Source organism: Barbus barbus, assembly GCF_936440315.1.
Source record: "Barbus barbus genome assembly, chromosome: 18".
Taxonomy (NCBI): Eukaryota; Metazoa; Chordata; class Actinopteri; order Cypriniformes; family Cyprinidae; genus Barbus; species Barbus barbus.
Window position 1 is genome coordinate 2532136 of NC_136746.1, and position 25239 is coordinate 2557374.

At 37.0% G+C, this 25239-nt stretch overlaps 1 protein-coding gene across 1 annotated transcript; it reads right to left on the reverse strand.

Annotated features, from left to right (window-relative positions):
• Positions 1 to 130: 130 nt before the first annotated feature.
• On the reverse strand, positions 131 to 24330 carry LOC306884770 (filensin-like; the record flags this gene model as incomplete). Its single annotated transcript, XM_079440956.1, has 8 exons — positions 131 to 1044; positions 2967 to 3058; positions 3544 to 3764; positions 4593 to 4706; positions 15724 to 15810; positions 21704 to 21799; positions 22665 to 22725; positions 23942 to 24330. 8 exons carry the CDS (start codon positions 24328 to 24330, stop codon positions 131 to 133), a joined length of 1974 nt encoding a protein of 657 aa, XP_079297082.1.
• Between the last annotated feature and the right edge of the window lie 909 nt (positions 24331 to 25239).

Genomic DNA, 25239 nt, shown 5'->3' on the forward strand with positions numbered 1-25239 from the left:
AAGGCAATGGTGCAGTGGTGCAAGAAGTTAACAGCGCAGCACTAGGAATCTCGTCAACAGCAGGCAGGAGGCAAAACTGGAGCAGGTCCGAGGCAGGAATGGATAGAACATGTGGAATGTTTGAGTGGTTTCAAGAAGATCTATCGGCGTGTTTCTTTCTGCTGGTCTTCTCGATCATGGTCTCCACCACTGTGGTTGTCTCTTCATAGCCCTTCACTTTTTTGTCAGGTGAGAGCTTCTCCACCGACTCCACTACTTCTACCTTCTCGTAAGTCATGGAGTCAGGGGGGATGGAACTGGGCGATGGCATGGGTGGAAGACCTTTGAAGCTGCTGGGATCGTCCGCCTTGCCGCCACGTTGGGGTGAGGGCTGCCTGGGGCCTGGAGGAGGGCTGGGGCTTTTCTTGTCATGAGGGCCTGGTGGTGGACTGGGGCTCGGTTCCGGTTCTTTCTTCTTTGGATGAGGCTCTCCAGTTTTGGACTTTCCTCTATCCCCATTTCCACCCACCTTCCTACCTCCATCGTCTTTTCCCTTTTCTGGATCTGAAGGTGTGGGAGGGATTAAGGGTGTTGGGGGGCTCGGGACAGGTGAGGGTGTACCTCTCCAGTACGGATCATAAGGCATCATGCCATCTTGGATTGTGACATAGATGTGACTGGCAGACGGGGTGGTCGAAAAGAAACAGGGGTCCAGGTAGCTAGAGTCGCCCGTTACTAGTACATAGCGTCCCTTGGTGAAGAAGTCAGCGATCGGCTCTGGTCTCCGTACCCGCCTCATGCGGTCGCGTATGATGTTACAGAGCGTGTCGAAGGCCTTGCTGATCTGGGCGCCATCAGGCACATCCTCACGAGGAACATGCTCCTCATTTCCCACCCCTTGCTCCTCCATCAATCTTTTCTCGTCCTCTTCAAATTCTTCTGCTGGCTTCTCTTCATGTCCACTAGCTCCTTTGGATGTGATCTCTTTCTTTTTAAACACTTTCTTAGCCAAGTACTTCTGACGAGGTTTTACATTGGTGATGTCTTGGATGACTTGGGTGATATCTAAAAAGCAGATAACAGACATGCTTTTAAAGAAATTTGAGTATAATCTTAGGGTCAGGCAAAATGACTATGGTTGTGTTGTAAATAAAAAAAGAATTTCAGTAAATGCATATGTAAGACTTTCGAAAATATGCTCTGGCCAAGGCATTAAACACTTTAAAATGATTGTAGATACACTTCATATTTTTTGCAGCGTCAAAGCATGCAATTTATTCTCAGCTGCCTAAGTGTGCAACTCTAGTGGGCATTCATGTAAACTTCTAATGTCAATTTTTGGCACAGTTATTTGTAGTTAATTCTATAGGTTTGTTACCACTGCAGCACAGAGTGCTCACAAGTATGCTCAGTGTGTGGACTATGTGCTTGCAATGCACTGATGAAATGTCATTTCCTGGAACTGGCTTTTGTGAGTTAAGGGGTGTTCACAGTCTCAGATATCACGTCCATGAACCGCCCACTCTCTTAACACTGAACATCGGGCCCTGTCCCAAATGGCACACTTCATGTAAATTTGCAGTCTTGTGAACTTACAATGGCCACCATGTACGTATATCCATGAAGTTCACAAGATCATAGATGGTCCCATTCATCATTTTAGAGTTCAGAAGTGTGCTCGGGAGTGCCCCCTCTGCGGCTGGCTGCTACGTGCCCTTGATGTGCACTTCTGCCGAAACTGCAGTGAGACAAGCTTGCAACAGACTTCTACCCAACAGTCAAAGCAGCACTACGTCACGACAGTGCGGACTCAGAGGATGACTGCAAGTGTTTGGGGTGCCATTTGGGACAGGGCCTCAGATGCATACGGCACACTAAACATAAGGCAGAACTCTACAGGTGCTCCAGGAAACTACTGTGTGGCAAACTTTACGGTCCAGCAGGAAACACAAGCTGTGTTTACAAGTTCCAGGACTGCAGAAATTAGAGATTCAGTGGAGCAACTAAATGCTGCATTTAAAAACGTTTGTGAAGTTCACCGCTCAAACTCTTTAAAAAACATTGAAATGTTTTATTTGAGGTACTACATTTAAATTTAAAAGACGTGTTTACATTTACCCAAGATATACTGGAAAAGGATCATTTTCCAAGCTTGGCTGACCCTTTGGATTCCCAAGTAATTTAATTTTACTAGTCCTCTCACATCTATAATGGAAGATCAGGTGAAGTACCTCACCGAGAACTGAATATCTTCAGCATATGCAGGTAAACAAGAAAGTACTGACAGTCTATGCCAGTCTATAACGTTTTATTATTTTTTTCCCCTGCCTGGCAACAGACAACAGTCTGGCTACATTAGACCTTTACCGTGAACAAACAGGATGGAAATTGATATTAATGACAGAAGGCAAATCTCTACTTCATTACCAAAATGTACATAACATCTTTTGTTTTAAAAATGTAATTAGAGGAAGAAAACATGTTAGAAACATATGGAATATTTCTAAATGGACTTTTGTTTTTGTTTTTCTATTTCAGAACGTTAAAATTAGGTGTGGGACATTGCAACATCTGATAAAGCCAAATTACTTCAGCCTTATTTACATTCTTATATTCACTTAGTTATTATTTAGGGAGGATGTACTGGACAAATCTAAACCATTTTCTTTCTTCTTAGGAAACGTTTTGTGGCTCTCAACAAACAGCAGTTACTCACTATGGTTCCATGAGCGCAGACATAAAGGTCATAGTCATTTATCATTGTTAACAGGGCCAATGCAAGGATCTTAAAGGCAATTTTATTATGTTTCTACATTCAAGTAGCTGGAGAGGGACTGAGCAAGACAGAGTGGGCATGATTGACAGCTGAGTGGGCGTAAATCTTCATTCTGGCCAGCAGCTGCTGGCTGCTGATTTGTTGCCTGTTAAGACTATCACAATGATGCAGTCATGTTACATAACACCCCACCCCCAGCCCAGACACTCACCTTTTCCTTTCCTGGTCATGGTAGGACTATGGCTGCAGTTATAATTGGTTGTGAGCAAAGTAATGGGTGTCCCAATTATCGCTGAGTTTAATCTGTGACAGAGAGAGGGAAAAAGAAAATGAAGCAGCCATATTAAAGAAAGATTTCAGAGAAAACAATGTCAAATATTATTAATGTAAAAAGCTTTTGTGTTAATAGATGATGTTGGAATACATTTACGCTTAAATATCTGTAAAGGATTTAACTACAGTTAGATAAAGAAGAAATTGTCCAGAACAAAAACAAACTGGGTTTATTGGGTAAGACGACAATATAGTTATACTGCCACTGTGTGGCAGCAAGAGTCCTAAACCAAATATAAATTACATTATTTTAATACATATTAATACATTGTTTAGAACAGTGAAGATAAACAGGGGAACTTCATTGTCATTATAAAATAATGTTACATTATTAAAAATAAATCACAGATTTAATATATATATATATATATATATATATATATATATACATATATTTATTAAGAGGCCACATATAAACTGTGGAGCATGACATACCACTCGTCCCATTGTCTCACCTATTGTCTTCGTTCTCAATGATTCTCTTGTACCGCTCCAGCTCGTTCTCCAGAGAGGTCTGGTACATGGCCAGCTGTCGACAGTCATTGGTGTATTTCTCCAGTGAAGTCTCGGCCTCTTCGATCTCCTTCCTGAGGGTCTCGATTTGTTCGTTGTACAGCTGGATCTCGTCATCGTAGCTTTCTTGTGTGGTCCTGATGGTTTGTTCCAACACAGAGGTCTAGAAAAACAGATACATTATACATACACGTTATAAATACCATTAAAGTTTCAATTAGCTGTTGAAATGTTAAAATGTAATGCATGTATTGATCTTCAGTGTCACGTGATCCTTCAGAAATCATTCTAATATGCTGATTTTCTGCTTGAGAAACATTTCTGATTATAATCAATGTTGAAAACAGTTGTGCTGCTTCAAACTGTGGAAACTGATACTTTTTTTCAGGATCCTTTGATGAATAGAAAGTTCAAAAGAACAGCGTTTATTTGTAATAAAAATCTTTTGTAACATATAAATGCTTTTACTGTCATCCTTGAAGAATAAAAGTAGGCTATTCATTTCTTGAAATAATATTTACTGACTTACTGACGTGCATAGTCTACATGTTTAACAATGTTGGTAACAGTGGACAAATGCATTGAATGTTTTTGTCAGCTGTTACAGAGATAATTGTATCTATTTTATATGTTAATAATTGCATACTGTCTGGCTTAAGCCATTAGTAGTAATATTAACAAATCTTAATGTAAGATTGTAATGTAAGAACATTTTGGGTTACTTTTGTATGCAGTTGTATAGTGTTGGGTCTCCATTTATTAATTACAACCTGGTTAATTAAGCAAAATAAGCTTATTTGCTGTCATCTATGTTTGAAAATGAAATCCAGGGTTTAAAATTCTGTCTGTCGTTAATTTGGTCATTTGGGCTATCATATAACAGTCCAGTGACCTAAGCTTTGCATCTCTGTCATGCTCAGAAGATTCTGAACTGCTGGTATTATTGATCTATGTCTGAGTGTGAGAGATGATCCATCTCTTGGTGGCTCACCTCAGTCTGCAGCCGCTGTTTCTGCGTCTGGAGCTGGCAGATGGCGCTCTTGTACTCCTCCAGCTGACTGTGCAGCGCTGGCGCACGCCTCTGAGCAATCAGCCTCTCCTGATCCTGTGAGAAACCAGCAGTTATGATCAAAGATCTGATCACACTCAGGTCGAACATTTTTCACATTGACTCTCGTCACTGTACACCTTTCAAATCCAGGCAATGACTTTTCTAAAAGGGCTGCGATGCTGAAGGTCAAACATGCCTGGAGTCAAAAGAGAAGACATCCATATACAAGACTAGGACTCAATTATCAATGTATTGATTAAAAATAAAGAGCTAAAAGGATAATGTTTTAAAACTGAGAAATAAATCAACAGTACATATTTAATTGTTACAAATGTAGTCAATGAAATCTTTTTGCTCCATTTTTCCATTTTTTCTGGCTCCATTTTTTAGGCTACTGAAACACAGAGATAGGCTACATCACAAGTGGACTGATTTAATTTTTCTTCTAAAGCTATCACAGTTTTATTTAATTTTACAGTCTGTTCATTAAAAGCAAAGAAAATGTCATGGGTATGAAAGAAAGATTGAGTTTGATATTTGTCACCCAGTCACACCCAGTGGTGGACTGGTCATCTGGCAGACCGGGCATTTTCCCGCTGGGCCAACGTAGTTTTTGGGCCGGGCCTATACATCTTATCATACCATATTTGTCTGATCGGCCCATAAAACTCTTAGGAGCCTATAGTTTTTTCTGCCTAAATAGTTTAGGGCGCTGTGGTCTTTGCGGCTGTTTAATGTATTTGTCAAAAAAAGTCGGTTTAGGATTTTTTCTCCCCAGACATGAGACATTTAATCAGCAGCCCATTGGTTATTTTCTTAATTGACATTGGGCTGACCTAATCACATCTTTAAACAACTCCCCAGTCGAGTCTGGGGTGTGTGATATACAGTATATCGTCTGCAATAATAGGGTAATTGTTGTTGTAATAATGTGTGATCTGACATTATCAAGTAGGCTATATCATCAAATCACACACAGAGTGCACGCACTTGATTTATTAATGCATTAAAACTCAAAATTCCAGGCATTCTAAATTGTAGACGGCAAAAATGCTTCTGTATGTTTTTTATATTTATATAATATAGTTAACTTCTATATCTATATCACACAAAGAGTATCGTTTTTCTGCAGATATCAGCATGAACACATTTAATAATCATTTCATACAAGTTCAGTAAAGCAATAAGTGACTTACATTTTAGACTTATTGCTTGTTTTTGCTCAATTTTGCCAAAGAAAATAGTTCCAAACAAAGATCACAGCACTGTTTTGTGTCTCTGAGCAATGGACGGTGTACTTATTGAATATAGAGACTAAATGTAATTCCATCAAGTTAGCATTTTTAAACATTTGCTCACTTAAAATTAAATCATTTCTGATCAATTATTTAATAACCACAAACAACCTGGATTTTCTGTTTCTAAATGAAACATGGTTAGAAGACCGCTGCAGTGCAACAGTCCTTAATGAAACAGCCCCTCCTAACTTTAATTTTATAAGTGTCTGCAGGACTGTTAGGAGAGGTGGAGGTGTAGCTGCTCTGTTTAAAGATGTTTATCAGTGCAAGCAAATGTCATTTGGTCAGTATTTGCCTTTTGAATACCTAGGGATTGTGCTGAAAGGTGCTCCACGCACCCTGTTTATCATTATTTACAGGCCTCCAAAATATTCTCCAGCCTTTGTTGATGAGTTCACTGAACTGTTATCAATGATTTCCTCAGAGTTTGGCTGTTTTACTATTGCAGGGATTTTAATATTCACATGGATAATGCAGAAATCAAAACTACAAAAGAAATTATAACTGTTTTAAACACTTTTGACCTGAGTCAGCATGTGCACGGACCCACACACAATCATGGACACACTCTAGATTTACTCATCAGTAGAGGTCTAAACATCTCATCCATTGTAATTAAGGATGTAGCACTATCTGATCACTTCTGTATTTTCTTTGATATAATGATCTCAGTCACCACTGAATCTAGATCTGTCTCTATCAGAAAGAGATGCATTAACGAGAACACTAGTGCGCTATTTATGAAGGCAATATCATTAACACCAACCATTTCTGCAGACTCTGTTGATCTTCTCCTTGAGTCATTTAACTCAAAAGTTAAGAATGTTATTGATGATATTACTCCGATAAAGGTCAGCAAGAAGACTGGCAGACAAAAATCACTTTGGCGAAAATCAACAGCAGTTCAAAGCATGAAAAGACAATGCAGAAAAGCTGAGCGGATGTGGTGGAAGACGAAACTCGAAATTCACTATAGCATCTATAAAGACAGCCTTCATGCTTTCAATGTGGAACTAGCCACAGCTAGACAGACTTTATTTTCAAACCTTATAAACAGTAACTTAAACAACACTCACACTCTTTTTGCGACTGTTGAGAGACTGACAAACCCCCCAAGTCAGATTCCCAGTGAAATGCTCTCCAACAGCAAATGCAATGAGTTTGCTTCCTTCTTTTCTGAGAAGATCAATAATATCAGAAAGGAGATTGGCACATCCTCAAGTTATGCAGAGGTCACACAGATTCGACCGCAATTTATAAAAGAAGTGACTATGTGTGTTTTAAAGAAAATTTATAACAAAACTTTGGAAGAAATAGTACAGCACCTTAAATCTTCAACCTGCTATCTTGACACACTTCCCACATCCTTTTTCAAAAATGTGCTTAACTGTTTAGAAGCTGATCTCTTAGAAGTGGTGAACGCCTCACTTCTTTCTGGGACTTTTCCAAACTCCCTTAAAACTGCAGTTGTTAAGCCCTTTCTGAAAAAGCGCAATCTTGATAACACCATGTTGAGCAACTATAGACCAATATCAAATCTTCCTTTCATAGGTAAGATTATTGAAAAGGTAGTTTTTAATCAGCTGAACAACTACTTAAACTCAAATGGATACCTGGACAATTTTCAATCTGGTTTCCGAGCACATCACAGCACAAGTTCTTATTTGTTAAAATGTTTATTTAAGTTTATATTGTTATAATGTTTTTATTCTGTTATTTTAATATTTTCATTGTTATTATATTTCAAGCTTTGGCAATATTGTATTTTTTACAGTCATGCCAATAAAGCAATATTGAATTTAATTGAATTGACAGCACTCATTAAGATAATAAATGATTCAATTCTGATTCTGGCAAAATATCAGTGCTGGTACTACTAGATCTTAGTACTGCGTTTGACACTGTCGATCATATCATACTTCTAGAGAGACTGGAAAACTGGGTCGGGCTTTCTGGGATGGCACTCAAATGGTTCAGGTCATACTTAGAAGGGAGAGGTTATTATGTGAGTATAGGAGAGCATAAGTCTAAGTGGACGGCCATGACATGTGGAGTCCCACAAGGCTCAATTCTTGCACCGCTCTTGTTTAGCCTGTATATGCTCCCACTAAGTCAGATAATGAGGAAGAACCAAATTGCCTATCACAGCTATGCTGATGGTACCCAGATTTACCTAGCCTTATCTCCAAATGACTACAGCCCCATTGACACCCTCTGCCAATGCATTAATGAAATTAACAGTTGGATGTGCCATAACTTTCTTCAGTTAAACAAGGAGAAAACTGAAGTCATTGCATTTGGAAACAAAGATGAAGTTCTCAAGGTGAATGCATACCTTGACTCTAGGGGTCAAACAACTAAAAATCAAGTCAGAAATCTTGGGGTGATTCTGGAGACAGACCTTAGTTTCAGTAGTCATGTCAAAGCAGTAACTAAATCAGCATACTATCATCTCAAAAACATTGCAAGAATTAGATGTTTTGTTTCCAGTCAAGACTTGGAGAAACTTGTTCATGCCTTTATCACCAGCAGGGTGGATTACTGTAATGGTCTCCTCACCGGCCTTCCCAAGAAGACCATTAGACAGCTGTAGCTCATCCAGAACACTGCTGCCAGGATTCTGACTAGAACCAGAAAATCTGAGCATATCACACCAGTCCTCAGGTCATTACACTGGCTTCCAGTTACATTTAGGATTGATATTAAAGTACTTTTACTCGTTTATAAGTCACTCAATGGCCTAGGACCTAAATATATTGCTGATATGCTCACTGAATATAAACCGAACAGACCACTCAGATCATTAGGATCGAGAACCCAAATACCAAGGGTTCACACAAAACAAGGGGAGTCTGCTTTTAACTATTATGCGGCCCGCAGTTGGAACCAGCTTCCAGAAGAGATCAGATGTGCTAAAACATTAGCCCCATTTAAATCAAGACTCAAAACTCATCTGTTTAACTGTGCATTTGTTGAATGAGCACTGTGCTATATGTCCAAACTGACTGCAATGAATTTTATGTATGATAATTTTCTTTACATTTATTTTGAATCAATTCTATATCATTTTAAAATTCCTTGTTTTTATTATTTTTATTTCCATGTTTTCATTGATTTGTAATGTCTATTTCACTTTCTTTTATGTAAAGCACTTTGAATTACCACTGTGTATGAAATGTGCTATATAAATAAACTTGCCTTGCCTTGAATGAATCCGCTTTTTGAACGAATCGGTTGAATAAATGATTCAGTGATTCACTCATTAACACAGTCAAATGCTCTGTTCCTGAATGAATCAGCCGTTTGAATGAATCGGTTGAATCTCAGTGACTCACTCATTAATGGTCACTTTTTGTCACCAAAGTCTTTGCTGTCACCTACTAGCGGTTTTAATTTCACATTTCGACTATTTTTTTCATGTTTTAAATTATTTCAAATATCAGTATTCAACGTTTTATGTTAAAAACACAACATTAGGCCTATTTATGCATCTGTAACTGCAGTTTAAATGCATCCATGTCCCCTCTGAGATACATTAAACTGTGTAAATACATCTAAATGCTATTTCAGATGCAGATTCCAGAAATGTTTTCTTATGTTGGAATGAAAGACACTAAGTACCGGATGAAGTGCTTCGTATTCTTACCCAAAAATACAAAATGGAAGAAAGAGTTAAAACTGAACACAATCTTGCTACTAAAGCTGTATGAATATTTTTTTATATATACATTTATTTGCTTCTTTTTTATTTTGCATTTACTTGTACTTTTACTTTCAATACTTAAGTACATTTAAATATCAATAAATATCATATATATTAAGACTTTTACTCAAATAATATTCTAAACGAAGACTTCAACTTCTACCAAAGTAATTTTTTGGTAAGATACCTGTACTTTAACTTGAGTATGGCTTTCTTACTTGAGTATGGTACTTTATACACCACTGCGCACACACACACACACGTTGGTTTTTGTGGTTTATGGGGACTCTCCAGAGGCGTAATGGTTTTTATACTGAACAAACTGTGTGTGCTATTGCCCTACACCAACCCTACACCTAAACTTAGCCCTCACAGGAGACTTTGTGCATTTTTAGATTTTCAAAAAAACACCATTTAGTATGTTTTTTAAGCCTTTTGAATTACGGGGACATAGACAGTGTCCTCATAATCCACCTTCATAAACCACCACATTTAATTGCAACAACCACCGATGTTTACATCTCAGTTGCTGCAATTAAATTGTATTACATGTCATGTATTGGCCGTATATTGTATAATTTCCAGGGATGGCCAGGGACAGGCAGTATTTCAGATACATGTATTTAAAATACATATTTGAAATACAAAATATAATTTTATATTTTGTATTTTAAAGCCTTTGGAAAAAAATCTAATGTAATTTGTATTTAAATACATTTAAGATTAGTATTTTTGTATTTTCAAAAAACATAAAATACTTTGTGCCAGTCAGTCTCTTTATCAGGGTGCTGATTTTGTGCATCAATTAGTTCAGACAAGCCCCCTCCCCTCCCCTCACAACTCCATTCAGTATTGCATAAGCAACTGTTTTGGAATAAGATAAGGAGATTATGTCATGGTCAACTGTTGCTACATGTTGATTAAAGTAAAAAATAAATAAACAAATAAACTGCCTTCAGTTATCATGAAGGAATAAAATAGCACCGGCAAGGGTGAAAATAGTGTTAGCCAATCAATTTTGATAGTTAACCGGTTAATGTTTTTTAACTTGTCAAATGTGTTTAAAGGGGTCATCAGATGCCCATTGTCCACAAGTTGATATGATTATTTAGGGTCTTAATGAAAAGTCTATAACATACTAGGGCTGGACGACATGGCCAAAATTTATATCACAATATATTTCTTAATTTCGCTCGATACGATATAATCCCGATATCGATATGAACTCTATTTTAAAAAAGCCTCATAAAACTGCCAAGAATGGCCGCAACAGATGTCTGTACCTACAAACTTATGAAAAATGAATTTGCCAAGTCTACGAAACCTCCTCCTATAAAACTATATATTTTATATATATACTGTGTATATATATATATATTTATATATAAAAAAAACAAAAATAAATAATGTTCACCTTTTATTTGTATTTAGCCTTCATACAAACAAGAAATGTGAAATCACTGTCAAATAAACATCTCAGACTCACCTTATTAATATGAATATCTTTAACTTCAAACTATAGGCTAACATACATTACCGGTCAAAAGTTTTTGAACAGTAGGATTTTTAATGTTTTTTAAAGAATTCTCTTCTGCTGACCAAGCCTCAATGAAGCCCAATTTATTCGATCCAAAATACAGCAAAAACAGTAACATTTTGAAATATTTTAAAATTTTATTTATTCCTGTGATTTCAAAGCTGAATTATCAGCATCATTACTGCAGTCACATGAGAAATAATTATAATATTCTGATATACTGCTCAAAAAACATTTATTATAATGCTGAAAACAGCTAAGTAGATTTATTTCAGGTTTCTTTGATGAATAGAAAGTTCAGAAAAACAGCATTTATCTGAAATACAAATCTTTTGTAACATTATAAATGTCTTTATCAATCACTTTTTGTCAATTTAAAGCATCCTTGCTAATTAAAAGTATTAATTTCTATAATTTCTTTCCACAAAATAAAAATAAATAAATTATACTGACTCCAAGGTTTTGAATGGAATAGTGTATAAATGTAACAAAAGCTTTTTATTTCAGACAAATGCTGATCTTTGGGTCTTTCTATTCAAAGAATCCTGAAAAATATGTACTCAACAGTTTTAAATATTGATCATCAGTAAATCAGTATATTAGAGTGATTTCTGAAGGATCATGTGACACTGAAGACTGGCGTAATGATGCTGAAAATTTAGCTTTGATCACAGGAATAAATTACATTTTAAAATATATTCAAACAGAAAACAGGTATTTTAAATAGTAAAAATATTTTGAAATGTTACTGTTTTTGCTGTACTTTGGATCAAATAAATGCAGGCTTGAAAAAAAAAAGAAAACGATAAAACCTTACTGTTCAAAAACTTTTGACTGGTAGTGTAGGCTGATTGTTCTTATAGACTGAAACAAATCTGCTTCAGCCAGGATAAAGAGTATGAATAGTGCTCCGAGTTGCTGCAGAAAACAAAAAATAAATAAATTGAGCAACAACAAAAGCATGTTGCTTGAGACGGGCTTATTCTTGAAAATGCAATCTGATTCTCTGCCAGCAGGAGGCGCTGTGAGAGCAGCAGAACTAGCGGTTTCCCCGCTAATGGCTGTAATCAAAGCAGCTCCGCTCATGAACGCGACTTTATCAGATCAAATTAAAATGTCATCGAAACTTTTCTGAAGACAGTGTGTTCCCTTCAGAGATACATTCATATAAAACACCCGCGATGCATTTTCATTTTGAAACGTGTAGTGCTCATGTTTATTCAACAAAGTCAAACGCCACAAATAAGTCAATGAAGAATAAGCTAGCCGAACCTAGCTGTAGCCCGTGGAGTTCTCCTTGTTTACTTGTACCAAATTTCGATTCTGCACAGAATACCGGAAAGTAAATTCTGTGACTGTACCAGATAGCTATCCGTTTCCTAAGATGGAAGACTGTACAGATCATTTGGGTTCTGCTAAATTTGTGACAAAACTGAACTTGCTCAGAGGATGCTGGCAGGTACCGTTGACACCTTGAGCTGCGGAAATCTCAGCTTTTGTCACTCCAGATAACTTCTTACAATACTGGGTTATGGCTTTTGGGCTTCGAAACACCCCCGCAAATTTTCAACATCTTGTAAATATTGTCTTGTCAGGAATTCCAAATTGCAATGCGTACCTGGATGATCTAGTAATCTATTCTTCTAATTGGTCTGAGCATTTGACTGTTCTTCAGACAGTTTTTGAAAGGTTAGCTAATGCTTCCCTAGTCTTACGTAGCCAGACCTTCAGACTGACGGCTGAAGGTCTGGAATAGATGGCCGCGTTCATTGGTCAAGGCCCGCCCATGAGGCCGTTTGACCGATATGTCAAACAACCAATCAGGCGTGGAAATGTTGCCACAATAACAGAGTCTCGTGAAACTCTCGGATGTATTTTAAAGATACAATGCCGCAAACTTTAAATATTTCACATACTTTTGAAAACCCAGCGTTTAGTTTACTGATAAGCGTTCGTTGTCACATTTGTAAACACGATGGCTTTCTTCTTTCGTGAGGGGGTTTGGCACCATGGCATCTTTGTTTCCCGGCGGACCGAAAATAAACGCAACGCTCGCGTCTTCCGGAAATCTTGTTTAATTCAACCAGTCAGATGACGACTTCGACATTCCTGAAGTGTTTCCAGAAAAGTGTGCCATATGCATCAGACGTTTAGCCAACGTTCCGTGGGCGTGATGTCTGGGGCTGAGACTAAATGCTTCCCTAACAATCAATCTCACTAAGTGTGAATTTGGTATCCGCAATTGTTGACTTTCCTGTCCCTACAACAAGACGAGAGTTGTGTCGGATTTTTGGAATGGCTGGGTACTACTACAGAAGCTTCTGTTGAAATTTTTTAACTGTAGTACATCCCCTAACTGGTCTGCTAAGTCCAGCAAAGGCTTTTATCTGGACAGATGCATGTCAACGTGCCTTTGAAAGTGTAAAGCTGTTATTGACTGGTAAGCCTGTTCTTGCTACCCTCGACTTTTCATGGGCATTTAAAATGGAGGTGGATGCTAGTGCTTTAGGCACTGGTGCTGTTCTTATTCAAGAAGATGATGCTGGGTTTGATCATCCAATTTGTTACTTCTCTTGGAAATTTAATATAACTCTGATTGTATTCGTCTGAAAGAAGAAAATCATACACACCTAGGATGGTTTGAGGATGAGTAAATCATGGGGTAATTTGAATTTTGGGGTGAACTATCAGGCCCTTTCCACCGCTTGCCTTCCACGGTGGAATCAACTCGGAGCTGCCTCTTTCTCTCGTAGTTTAAGCGTTTTGTGCAGTTGAAGCCTTGTTTAAACTTTCGCCTAGCTCTACGGAGCGAACCTGCTGACTGCACACGCTCCTCCCTAAACGGACAAGGCTTTTACACTTGATGTGCTCGCCGTTGTATAATTCTGTGAAACGACAGGGGGAGAAATTGTTCTCCAAACCATCAGAAAGCAGTGGTGAGAAGAAGTAGTTTGCCGAGTAGTTTGTCGAACAATCAATTTGTGACAAGTTTGTGTTTTTTTCTTTTACATTCAGAATAGGTCCAGATTCAGCCTAAAGGGATACTTGCATTGAATGGCCAATTTCACATGTATTTTGTGTATTTTCAAAATACAAAATACTGTATTTGTTTTTAAATACATTTTTCCACACAGTATGTTGTATTTTTATTTTAAATACATTATCATGTATTTATGCCCATCTCATATCTGCTGACTACTAATTGTGACTGCTGCAAAGTTTGCTCTGCTTCACTTAAAGGGATGAACTGAGAAACCCAAATTCCCTTGATCTTTTGACATATAAGAGGGCATTGTGCTATAAAAACATCTGGTAAGTTTCAGAACTCAAATCTTTCTCGTTAGTCTAAAAACAGCTTATATTGAAGCCAGTCTGCAAAAAATAACAGCTTGTGATATATGCCACTCTATGATGTAATAGTGTGGATAAGCACCGCCTTCTCACATATTACTGTCTGTTTAGCCCCGCCCACCGATTCTACATTGCTGCCTGTTTAGCCCCACCCACCGATTCGTGCATGTACTGTTTATGAGACAGGCGAATGCAAGTCTACACAGAAACTAAACGATAACGATTGTCCGACAACAAGACGCTGTTCAGTGCCAAACTGTGGAAAAACATCGATTCAAACCTATTCAAACGTCGTTGCATTGCCTTCCTTCTGATCTCAACATTAAGAAAAAGTGTATGAACTTTATTTTTAATGAAGATCCAGACCGTGTCAGTAAGAACTTGGTATTTTGTTCACTTCATTTTACCGCGGATTCGTTTACAAACAAGGCACAATTAGACACGGGATTGAGATGATGCTGTGCGACAATATTGGATCCGACAGTAACGTTGCAACACACAAGTGTGAGTTGTCATTACATGCTCACTATTGCTTTGTCTATTAAACAGATCGTTTGATATTTACTGAGTATTTATGCATTTTTTACCTAAATCACTGCAGCCTCCATCGCTGAAGGAAGTAGGCTGTCAAACATACACAACTATTAGCCAATCACAGCAGTGGGCATTTACTTCCGAGTCTACAATCCTCCACGCCTATTCAAACAGAGTGTTCTGATGAGGAGGGTTAAAAACATGACAGAGAATAGCCCATTACTTCTAAATTATGATGTTTTTTGATGCAAAAATCTTGATAACATTATAAGTGGTCAGTGCAAAAAAAAAAAAAAACATGCAAAATAAAGAACAAAGGCAGTTCATGACCCCTTTTAAATATGAACAAACACAACAAATTACATAAAAACACATCCTCAAAAGCAAAGCACACATGAACGCAGTGATCTTTCCTCCAGGTCCCTGCAGTACAGACGTGAGATAAGCACTCATACAGTGTGTCTGTGCGGAAGCGTGTGAGAAGCAGGAAGATAAAGGGTGTCATCGCTCAGGGAGACTGATCACTCAGGGCACATTCAGAGCGCTGTGCTAATTTCACTGGCACCGCCGCCACACTATTCTTATTGCATGTGACACCCGGAGAATCAGCAAGGGCCCAAGGCGCTGTGAGCCACAAGGTCACCCTACCTCTGAGATGGATGTGCTCGCCATGAGGTGAATAGTCTGGTTGATCTGGTTCAGGATGTTTATATACGTCTGGATTTCGGCCAGGTTCTGTGGAGAAAACAAACACGAGACAGGAATCAATGGAGGTGGACATGATGAGCTCCGGAGACTGTTGAAAGGTCAATTTCATTACAGAGGAGACCTGCACACCAGGAGTTTACAAGGATGCTTTCCTTGCTTCGCTGCGATTGTGGGAGCAATAAAAAGCTAACTGTTGTGCCCTAATAGATGGTTATATATAGATAATTATATAAACTACATTTGACTGAAGTGCGAAGAAATGATGCTAGATCAGCGATTCTGTCCTGACAGGATCTCAAAACCAGCTGAGAACGACTGTGCTTGATCTTTTATTAAAAATAAATGACTTCACCTTTCTAAGCCCTTTAATCATCTGCAAGTGATTAATATATGAAGTCAAGTTCACACAGCAGGGGAACCACAGGAACCCCCAAACATATCATTCATTGGGACGCAAGCACTGTACTAAAATGTATGAATAAGATTGTACTAATTTATACAAATTAGCCACTAATTTAACCAAAACGTGACACAGCTACAGAAATAGCCATGAGATTGTGGTGGGAAACACATATGATATTCACTGTGTAGGGGAGAGCAGGCTAAACCAGTTTGTGTAAATCCACATCAGAGTTTTTTTATCCACATTAATTTCACACGTCTAGTACAAATATGTCACCTTGTTTCATAATTACAGTGTGGGCCTATATGTTTTTCTTTATTTCTTTATTAAATATTAATATTAAACATTAAACACTGACTGTCAGTCTTTATTCACCTGTTTCTCGTAATTTCTCATTAAGATTCATAAAAGTAATTAGTGTAAATGACATCGCCAATGTCATAGAATAGCATAGTTTAATAACAGCGGGGTACATTGTAACGCAGTGTTATAACGTTCCTCATCTGCACAACTGGAATTTAAAACCAATTAATATCTTCTGCTAGTTAGCGAAGAATAAAAAAAAAACTGTTCTAAACCGATGAATAACAGATTGCAGATTTAATAATAGCAGATTTATCTTATTTTTTACACTAAAAATTGAGATAAAACATTTTACTTCAGTCAGAAATGTACTTTTGCTATGGTTAAATAAATGTGCAGTGATATCTTCAAAAGATTTTTGAATTTCAGTGCACTTATTTCTCTATATAGTGTTGATATAGCAACTAGTAAATACTGTACATTTAGCTATGCTAGCATGTGTGGAAACATTTAAACCACGTGTGTTACAATTAACCCCTGTGTTACTTTGTGCCCAAAATCCTGGTCCAACTGAGATTTGGCTTGATTAAAACCGGTTAACATAAACTCTCAGTAAAAAGACAAGCGCTTCTGATCTGAACTTTCTAATTAAGATGTATAGCAAAATATTTGAACTGTACACTTTTAATAATTACACAAAACGGGATGGTACAGAGCTGGGTAGTAACTGATCACATGTAATCTGGATTATGTAATCAGATTCAACATATTAAAATGCTTGTAATTAGATTATATTAACTTTTTTAAATGCTCATAATCATACTTTATTATTGATTTTGAGATTGGATATTATTCACACTATAGAAACACATTATTCATAATGTATTGATTCTCCATAATTCATCTTTTCAATGAAACTTTCTAAAATAGCCTACCCCTTATATACAGTACAGTACACACAGAAAGACCTCCAGCTTTGTGGATATTCACACAAAGACCACTCACTAATCATCTGGTTATAATTACACAGCAAACTGCAAACCCACACAGCATTCTAACACTAGATTTACAAAAATTCACACCAAAAATGTGTGTGTGTGTGTGTGTTTTCTTAACATTTCAGCACTGCATCAACTGATGAACACTTTAATTTATAATTGTATTATCATTCAGTGGGTTATTTAACCATCACTATGTCTTAGGAAGGCTTTTGTATTTCAAACACATTAAAATGCAAAAATTTACTTTTTTTTTCTATCCACGTTATAAAGGGACCCTTTTTTTTGTCAGTTCAACATATATTTATTTGAAGTACACCCCCCACCCCTTTTTATGATGTTAGTTAATGGTCACATGGCATGCAAACAAATAAAATATTTATTCTTCTTTAGTAAAAGTTTTTTTTTTTCTTCTTCAAGAATCCCAGTTTGGAAAACTTGAAGTAATATACTGTTTAATGCAATTCATGTTGTTGGAATATATTTTCTTGCTCTTTGCATTTTTATAGTACTATCTTAGTTTTAGACAATTATCTTATTTGAACCAATGTGATAAATGAGTTATGCCAAAAGTAACCAAAAAGTAATTAAAAAAAGTAGTCTGATTAAGTTACCTAAAATCTGTAATGTAATGGATTATGTTACTAACGTATCTTTTTGCCAGGTAATTTGGAATCAGTAATGGACTACAATTTGCATGTAATCTACTCAGCACTGCCTGTCCTCGTAGTAAAAAAGTACTGCAGCAGACCCCAACCACATTTCTGGAGTCCCAACACTACACATTTTTCTTGTCTCCTTAATCAAACTCACCTAATTCAACCCATCAACTCACTGGGACTCCAAGAGCAGACACTAGTGTGTCAGACATGCAAAATGTGTGGTGTTGGTGTGCCTCCAGGAACAGGGTTGGGAAACACTGCTTTAAGGTACCAATAGGCACCCTTTAGGGGGTTAATAATGTACAAAGATTTATCTGTCAAAACAGTATCACTCTAGTGACAGTTTTTGTACCTTTTATTCCAGAGAGTGTATGATTAAAGTTGAATATTTTGCAGTGGATTTGTTTGAACGTTCAGATCAGAAGTAGTTGTCATCGGGAAAGCAGCACACATATAACGGCACACAAAGCTTGCAATATTGTAAGGATCTGCATCCAAACACAGTGGCACTTCACTCACTCTTTCCTCATATATGTGATATTCACGCGTTATAAACAGTGATTGATTAACCGAGCCAGCGCCTTTAGACAGTATATGCATGACTGCGTAAAAAGCATCTGTTCTCTGAAGCGCCTCATGAGATGTCATGGTAGATGTGAGCAGAGAAACAGCTTCAGTTTTCTGTCCTCTCTTTCTGAGAGGCTTACAGCACATCATTACTACTGCAACAGATACATAAGCTGGATATTAACAACATCGATGACTACAGATCTGAACAGTCTGCTTAAAAAGCTAATTAAAGACCCCTTCAGTGTGGTCAATATCTGGTAGCTGGTTGGTAAATATCTCCCAATCTGATGAAGAAACAAACTAATCTACTTATTGGATTGCCTGAGGGATAGTCTTCTTTTTCTTTTCTTTTTTTGTCTAGTTTTATATGATCTACAGTACTCCTTTAAGTGTGTCTAAATATTATTTGGAGCCATCGAAGCATTAGTGGCAAAGATGTTGTTGTTCCTACTGAATTATGCTTTTGTATTAAACAGTAATACCAGTAAGACATCAATCCCTGCTTAAAATGTAAATGCCAAAGCAATATAATGGCTGCTGTGTCATATATCTATGTTTGTGTTGTAGAGAGTGTGTTTTTGTGCTTCTGGCTTCTGAAATAATGGACATGTTGATGAGAAACTTCTGGCATTGAGGTGCTGAATGTGATGTACAGCAGTGCTGATTAAACATAATGCAGGAGCACACAATGGCCTGCCACCGTACGGCTCAGAAAAACACTGCTGACATCACACTTAAAAGATGGTCCAGTGCCAAATTCTGTCATCTGGGTGAACAAATGTAAACTCAGCACAAAAACACACATCTCAACAACATCCATAATACACTGTTTTTCTGCGAATATATCAGAAAATGAGAAATATGAGAATATTCAATGAGAAAACAAAGGGTCCCACTTACTAATAACTATGGCTTCTGCCTCAATAAACTCCTAATTTGCTGTTTATTCATAGTTAGTTGTTAAGTTTAGGTTTAAGATTAAGGCATCTAGAATATGGTAATGCAGGACAAGGCATGAATATGTGCTTTATAAGTACTAATACACAGCCAATATGCTAGTAATCAGTGGTGGATAAAGTACTTGAACGCCACACTTGAGTAAAAGTACCCTAAAGATATTTTAGTTAGAAAATGACTTTGGTAGAAGTTGAAGTCATCGTTTAGAATATTACTTGAATAAAAGTCTTAAAGTATGTGATATGTATTGTACTTAAGTATGAAAAGTATTTTTTATATATTAAATGTACTTAAGTATTGAAAGTAAAAGTACAAGTAAATGCAAAATGGAAAAGAAGCAAATAACGTTACAAAATGTTACAAATGCATAAATAATGCTTTGTTTTAAACATAAAACACTGAATACTGATATTTGAAATGATTTAAAACATGAAAAAAATGTTTAATGAAAATTAATGTGAAATGAAACTGCTGGGTGGCAGGAAGTGATTGTTAATGAGTGAGTCATCGAGAGTCAACCGATTCATTTGACTGTGTTAATGAGTGAATCACTGAATCATTCATTCAACCGATTTGTTCAAAAAGCTGATTCATTCAATAAGTAAACACTGTCCGTTGCCGATTTTTGTTGGCAAAATTGAGCAGTAACAGTAAGTCTAACAGTAAGTCACTTAATGCCAACTTTATTAAAGTTGCATAAAATGATTATTACATTTGTTATCATGCTGATATGTGGAAAAAATGGCACTCTTTGTGTGATATAGATTATCTATATTAAATTATATAAATAGAAAAAAACATACACAGGCATTTTTACCATCTACAATTTAGAATGCCTTGAATTTTAAGTGTCCTTTGTATTCTTCTGACTTTATTTTGTAAGGAGTAATTAATATGCTTCGGGGAAATGTATCGGAGTAAAAGTATACATTTTAATTAGGAAATGTAGCTACTGGAGTAAAAGTGACAGAAGTTGACAGAAATATTAAAACTCAATTAAAGTACAGCTGCTTATATAGACAAAATATTTCCAAGTAAGATAAAAAAGCCTTTAATGTATCAGGCTTAAATCATTACAAAATAGTTAAAAGTAGATCTACACGTTTCGGCAAAAACAGTATTCTTCAGGACACACATCAATCGCTCAAACAGGTGTTCTTAAACTGGTGTTAATTAATGAATCATCAAAAACAGCTGGTTAATATGTATGTGTGGCTAAGACTAGCTTCTTAGTACAAAAAAAAGTAATAATAATAAAAAATAAAATTTAAAAATAAAATATTATTATTTTTTTTATTATCATTATTATTTTTTATTTTTTTTGTCTATATAATTTTATTCACATCCGAAGAGCACCAGTGGCTTAATAAAGCCACGCATGTAGGACTCTCTGCTTCTGTTTCTTGTAAAGTACAGCTATTCCCAAAAAATACTCATAATGAAGAATTATTACTTTGTTGCATTCCACCACTGCTAGTAATATGCATGCTAATAAGCAACTACTGTAGTTGAAAGTGAGAAATAGTCCCTAAACTAAAGTGTTACTAAAAATGTAACACAAACTTGGTTTCATCGATTATCTGACTGAATTGTGAAAAGTGGCCATTACAAAAAGGAACCAGGTGATAAAAAAATAAAATAAATAAAAGAATGAATGAATTGGATTTTTTGGATTTCATTTGGATTAACTGCTGCAAAGAATTGTTAGCAATAAGAACAAACATGCAGTAAAAGTTAAATAGGGCCATTTTTGACTTCATATTGAGTTTGCAAGGGAGATGGTGTGATCCTTTGTAAAAGTGTAAATGCTGTCCTTTTTGATTCTTTTAAAATTTTTCAATTTCTACACGAGAAACATCCACAAGTGTGCGCTTTAAAATATCATTTGTGTCAAATGCTTTCAGTAAGAGGATTTACCATGGTTTGCCATTCAGTGTACACTTCTGCTACCAGATGACAATTTCACAGAAGAGCTTTTGAGAAGCTACTCAAAAAGAAAGAAAATAGGAGTTGTGTTCGCCTCCTACCTTTTTGTGCCTCTCTTTGGTGGCGTTGATGTCATCTTGCAGGAACTGCAGCTGGATTTGATACTCAAGGTTTCTCAATAGAACTGTGTCGGTTTCCTGTAAACACAAGAGCAAATGGATTCATAATCGTGTTGCTGTGAGAGACTTTCTCTGGAAAAATGAACAGCGGTAGTGCATTGTCCTTTCTCAGACTCCCGTTAGCCCTGTTACATTGCACTCGAACAGATAAACAGTAGTGGATTTTTAAAGCAATGAAGCACTCCATAGTATGCATTAGAGACTTCACCACAAGTAAGGGTTGATTTTAAACCAGAAACATACAGTACGTGACTCAAACGCAGATGCCTGCCAGCAACATAAGTGTTTATGCATTTGTGATCATGCTAGCAATCCCCAAACCTCAAGGGAGTGACAGAGTTACCTTTAAATATCTGCACTAATAAAATTGTTATTATCTGGGTAGCTACCAGTTTCACTAACTTGCTCATAACATCCATTACAGTAGTTGACATGACATAAAAAAAATAAAACATAGAAAAAAAAAAAAGACTGAAGACGACATTTTTAAACAAATGTCTGCTTTAGCACCTCTTTTGATTTTTCTGAGAATGCATAGTGTTGCTAAACAAACTGTACCAACACACAGATTTAAGCTTCGGAAGAGCTAAAATCATTTGAATTTGAAAGGACTTGCATAGAGTTCAGTATGTTTCTGGCAAAAGTAGTAGCTTACAGTACAAAAGGCCTCAAGTAGCTTACAGTATTGCATTTATAAAAGAATGATAAGTCCTTGAGTCTGTGTTGTGTTGATTTTAGGACTAGTTTGAAGCGGTCCACCTGGTGCTGAGCCTAACAGCCCTTGCCTGTGGTTATGTTACGGAAAAGCATCGTATCTTGTGGATTATTGCTTTATAATCGCCTGAGAAATTGCAGGTCAGAGAACTGCACAGTTTATTTGTACCTTATTGAGCTGTTCCAGCGTGTGCCGCAGCTGCTCTTGATATTCACATTCATTTCTGTATCTGTGGACAACAGAGAGTGTTTCAAGCACAGTTCTTCATGCACGTTCAAGGTTTTCATTTCATGGTTCTTTGTAACCATTAGTTATAAGGAGCATTATTGATCTGCTCTATGTTGCTTCGATCAGTGGAGTCTGCTGTGATTTCTTTTGACCATAGTTCAGTTGTTTCTTGGGTGTTTTAAAAGATCTAAACATGGCCAATTCTCATTTACTACACCCTTGACCTGTGAAAACGTTCATTACTAATGAGTAATTCAGTTGTTAGGAGTATTGTAAATCCCAAACCTCAATCCTAACCATAATCCTAATATTTGTTTGGGTGATAGGAATGTTTTTCTAGGACTAAAATAGTCATTCCATAAATATGACATTTTCAACATGGGATAAAAAAAGGTAGTTGCGACATATAAACTCATAATTCAGATTTTATTACAATTTTGAGAAAAAAGTCAGATATAAAGTCACATTTATGAGATGTTAACTAATGATTGTACATTTATAACTCAATTTTGAGTTTATATTGTGTTCAGTTCAATAAAGAGATTAAATCGTGAGTTTATAACTATTGATTGTGACAAGAAAAGACTGAATGCAATTATAAAAACATGCTACTTAAAGACAGACGTTCATTTGTTGATGATTTGATGCATATTACACATAAACTTTAGAAGTGCTCTGGTTGGCTGACTTTAAATACCTTTTTATATAACATAACATTTTTTTTTTTATTGGAACATTTTCTCAATGCCTGTAAAACTAAAGTTTTATCACTGCATCACTGAGCACCTTTGAGGAAGAACTAATTACAGGATTTGCCAAGGTTTGCCAGGTTAGTGGCATCAAATCTTAGAAATTCAGAGTTTTAAGACAATTAGCAGCATGTAAACTACCACAAGCAGAAACGTTTTACATTCTATGTCAGTTGTCTGTGAAATCAGCTGTATTTTGTCTGCACCAGCTTTTTTTTTTTTTTTTTCTGTTGCCTGTTAATATGGTATAATGTATTTCAAGTAAACCAGCCCCTAAATGGTACTTCTTTACATCTTTCTTCCTGTTTAAGTAGATGCTTGAATATTGTCTGCAATAATTAAATGTTCTAGTGTTTAATCTATTTAATGACACTATGGCTATATGTTTGCATTATTTAGGCCACCCTGCTCTCTGGTTAAGACATTAGCGATTAACCTCAACCTCATACTTCTGTGCCGTTGTCTAACCTGCTGTTGTACTCATCCAGCATGCGTTCTGTGTCTTTAAGCTCCCTCTCCAGCTTGGCTCGGTCCAACAGCAGCTCCCGAATGCGCTGTCTGCTGACACTGATCTGCTCGCTGAAGGCCTCCTCCAGGCCTGGCGCCTCCTCCATGCGCTGAAGAGTCTCCAGCTGTTTACGGAACATAGCGTTGCGCTGCTCCAGCACTCGCGCTTGGTCGATGTAACGCGCGAGGTGGCTGTTCAGCTCCTGGAGGCTCTCCCAGCCCTGAACGGCCACTGTTGAGGGCCCGCCGGCTGGAGCCGACTCCGTCTCTGGGCTGCTAGGCTCCTCGTAGACATCTGTGCGCTCGCACTTCTGCTTGCGCACCTCACGCAGGTATCTGGTCTTGAACATACTGTGTGCGCGATGGGTTCCACCTCCGCAATCTTCGGCTTAGTGCTTTAGTGCCCCTCAGCACCTTTAGTGTGTGAAAACTGGGGTGCTCACCCTCTGCTGTCTCATGCTAGACTAAACTCTGCCCGCTCAGGCCTCGGGGACAAATAGCTAAAAAAAACTTTTCATCCTGGTGTTTCACATGGTGTCCTCGATGGATTCTTCCAGTGGAGTCCCGTGCACAAGGCCACCATTGTCGAAGGCTTTGCTGTGTTGAATGATCTTTTGAGATCTGCTTTTGTTTCCAGCTCAGCAGCTCTGTGATCACAATAACACGCTTCCACGGCCTTCTGTTTGACAATGAAAAATTGCAGGGCCTGCTGTTTCAAAGCACATGAAACAACAGCAACTTATGCAGTCTGGCAATTAAATACATCCACTGATGCAACTACTGATAAACCTCTTTATATGGCTATCATGGAATATCACTTTCTGTGCTTGGAAATAGGATTGTAATTATACTCAAAAATTGTTTTCTTTTAAGAAATCTGTCATACTTTTTATTACGTGGCCTTTACTACTATGTACTAACATTAAACTGGATTTATATGTTGTTCTGGACAATTTGCTGCTAATGGATTGAGGTATGGTTAGGTTTAGGAGTAACGGTAGGATTATAAGGGTTATGGGGTACGGTTTGGGTTACAGTGTACAGAAGGTGTAAAGTACTTGCATTAAATGTTAATTAAATGCAAGCACTTTAAATGTAATTTCAGTGTTATATTGTATCAAAAATTAAGGCCACCTAAAATGAAGTGTGACCAACAGGTTTAGTGATGTGTTAAAAATGATCATAAAACAACATTCTTCAGGTCTTTTTGAAGTCTGATGTTAAAGGGTCCAGTGACCAACAGAAAGTAAACTTAATGG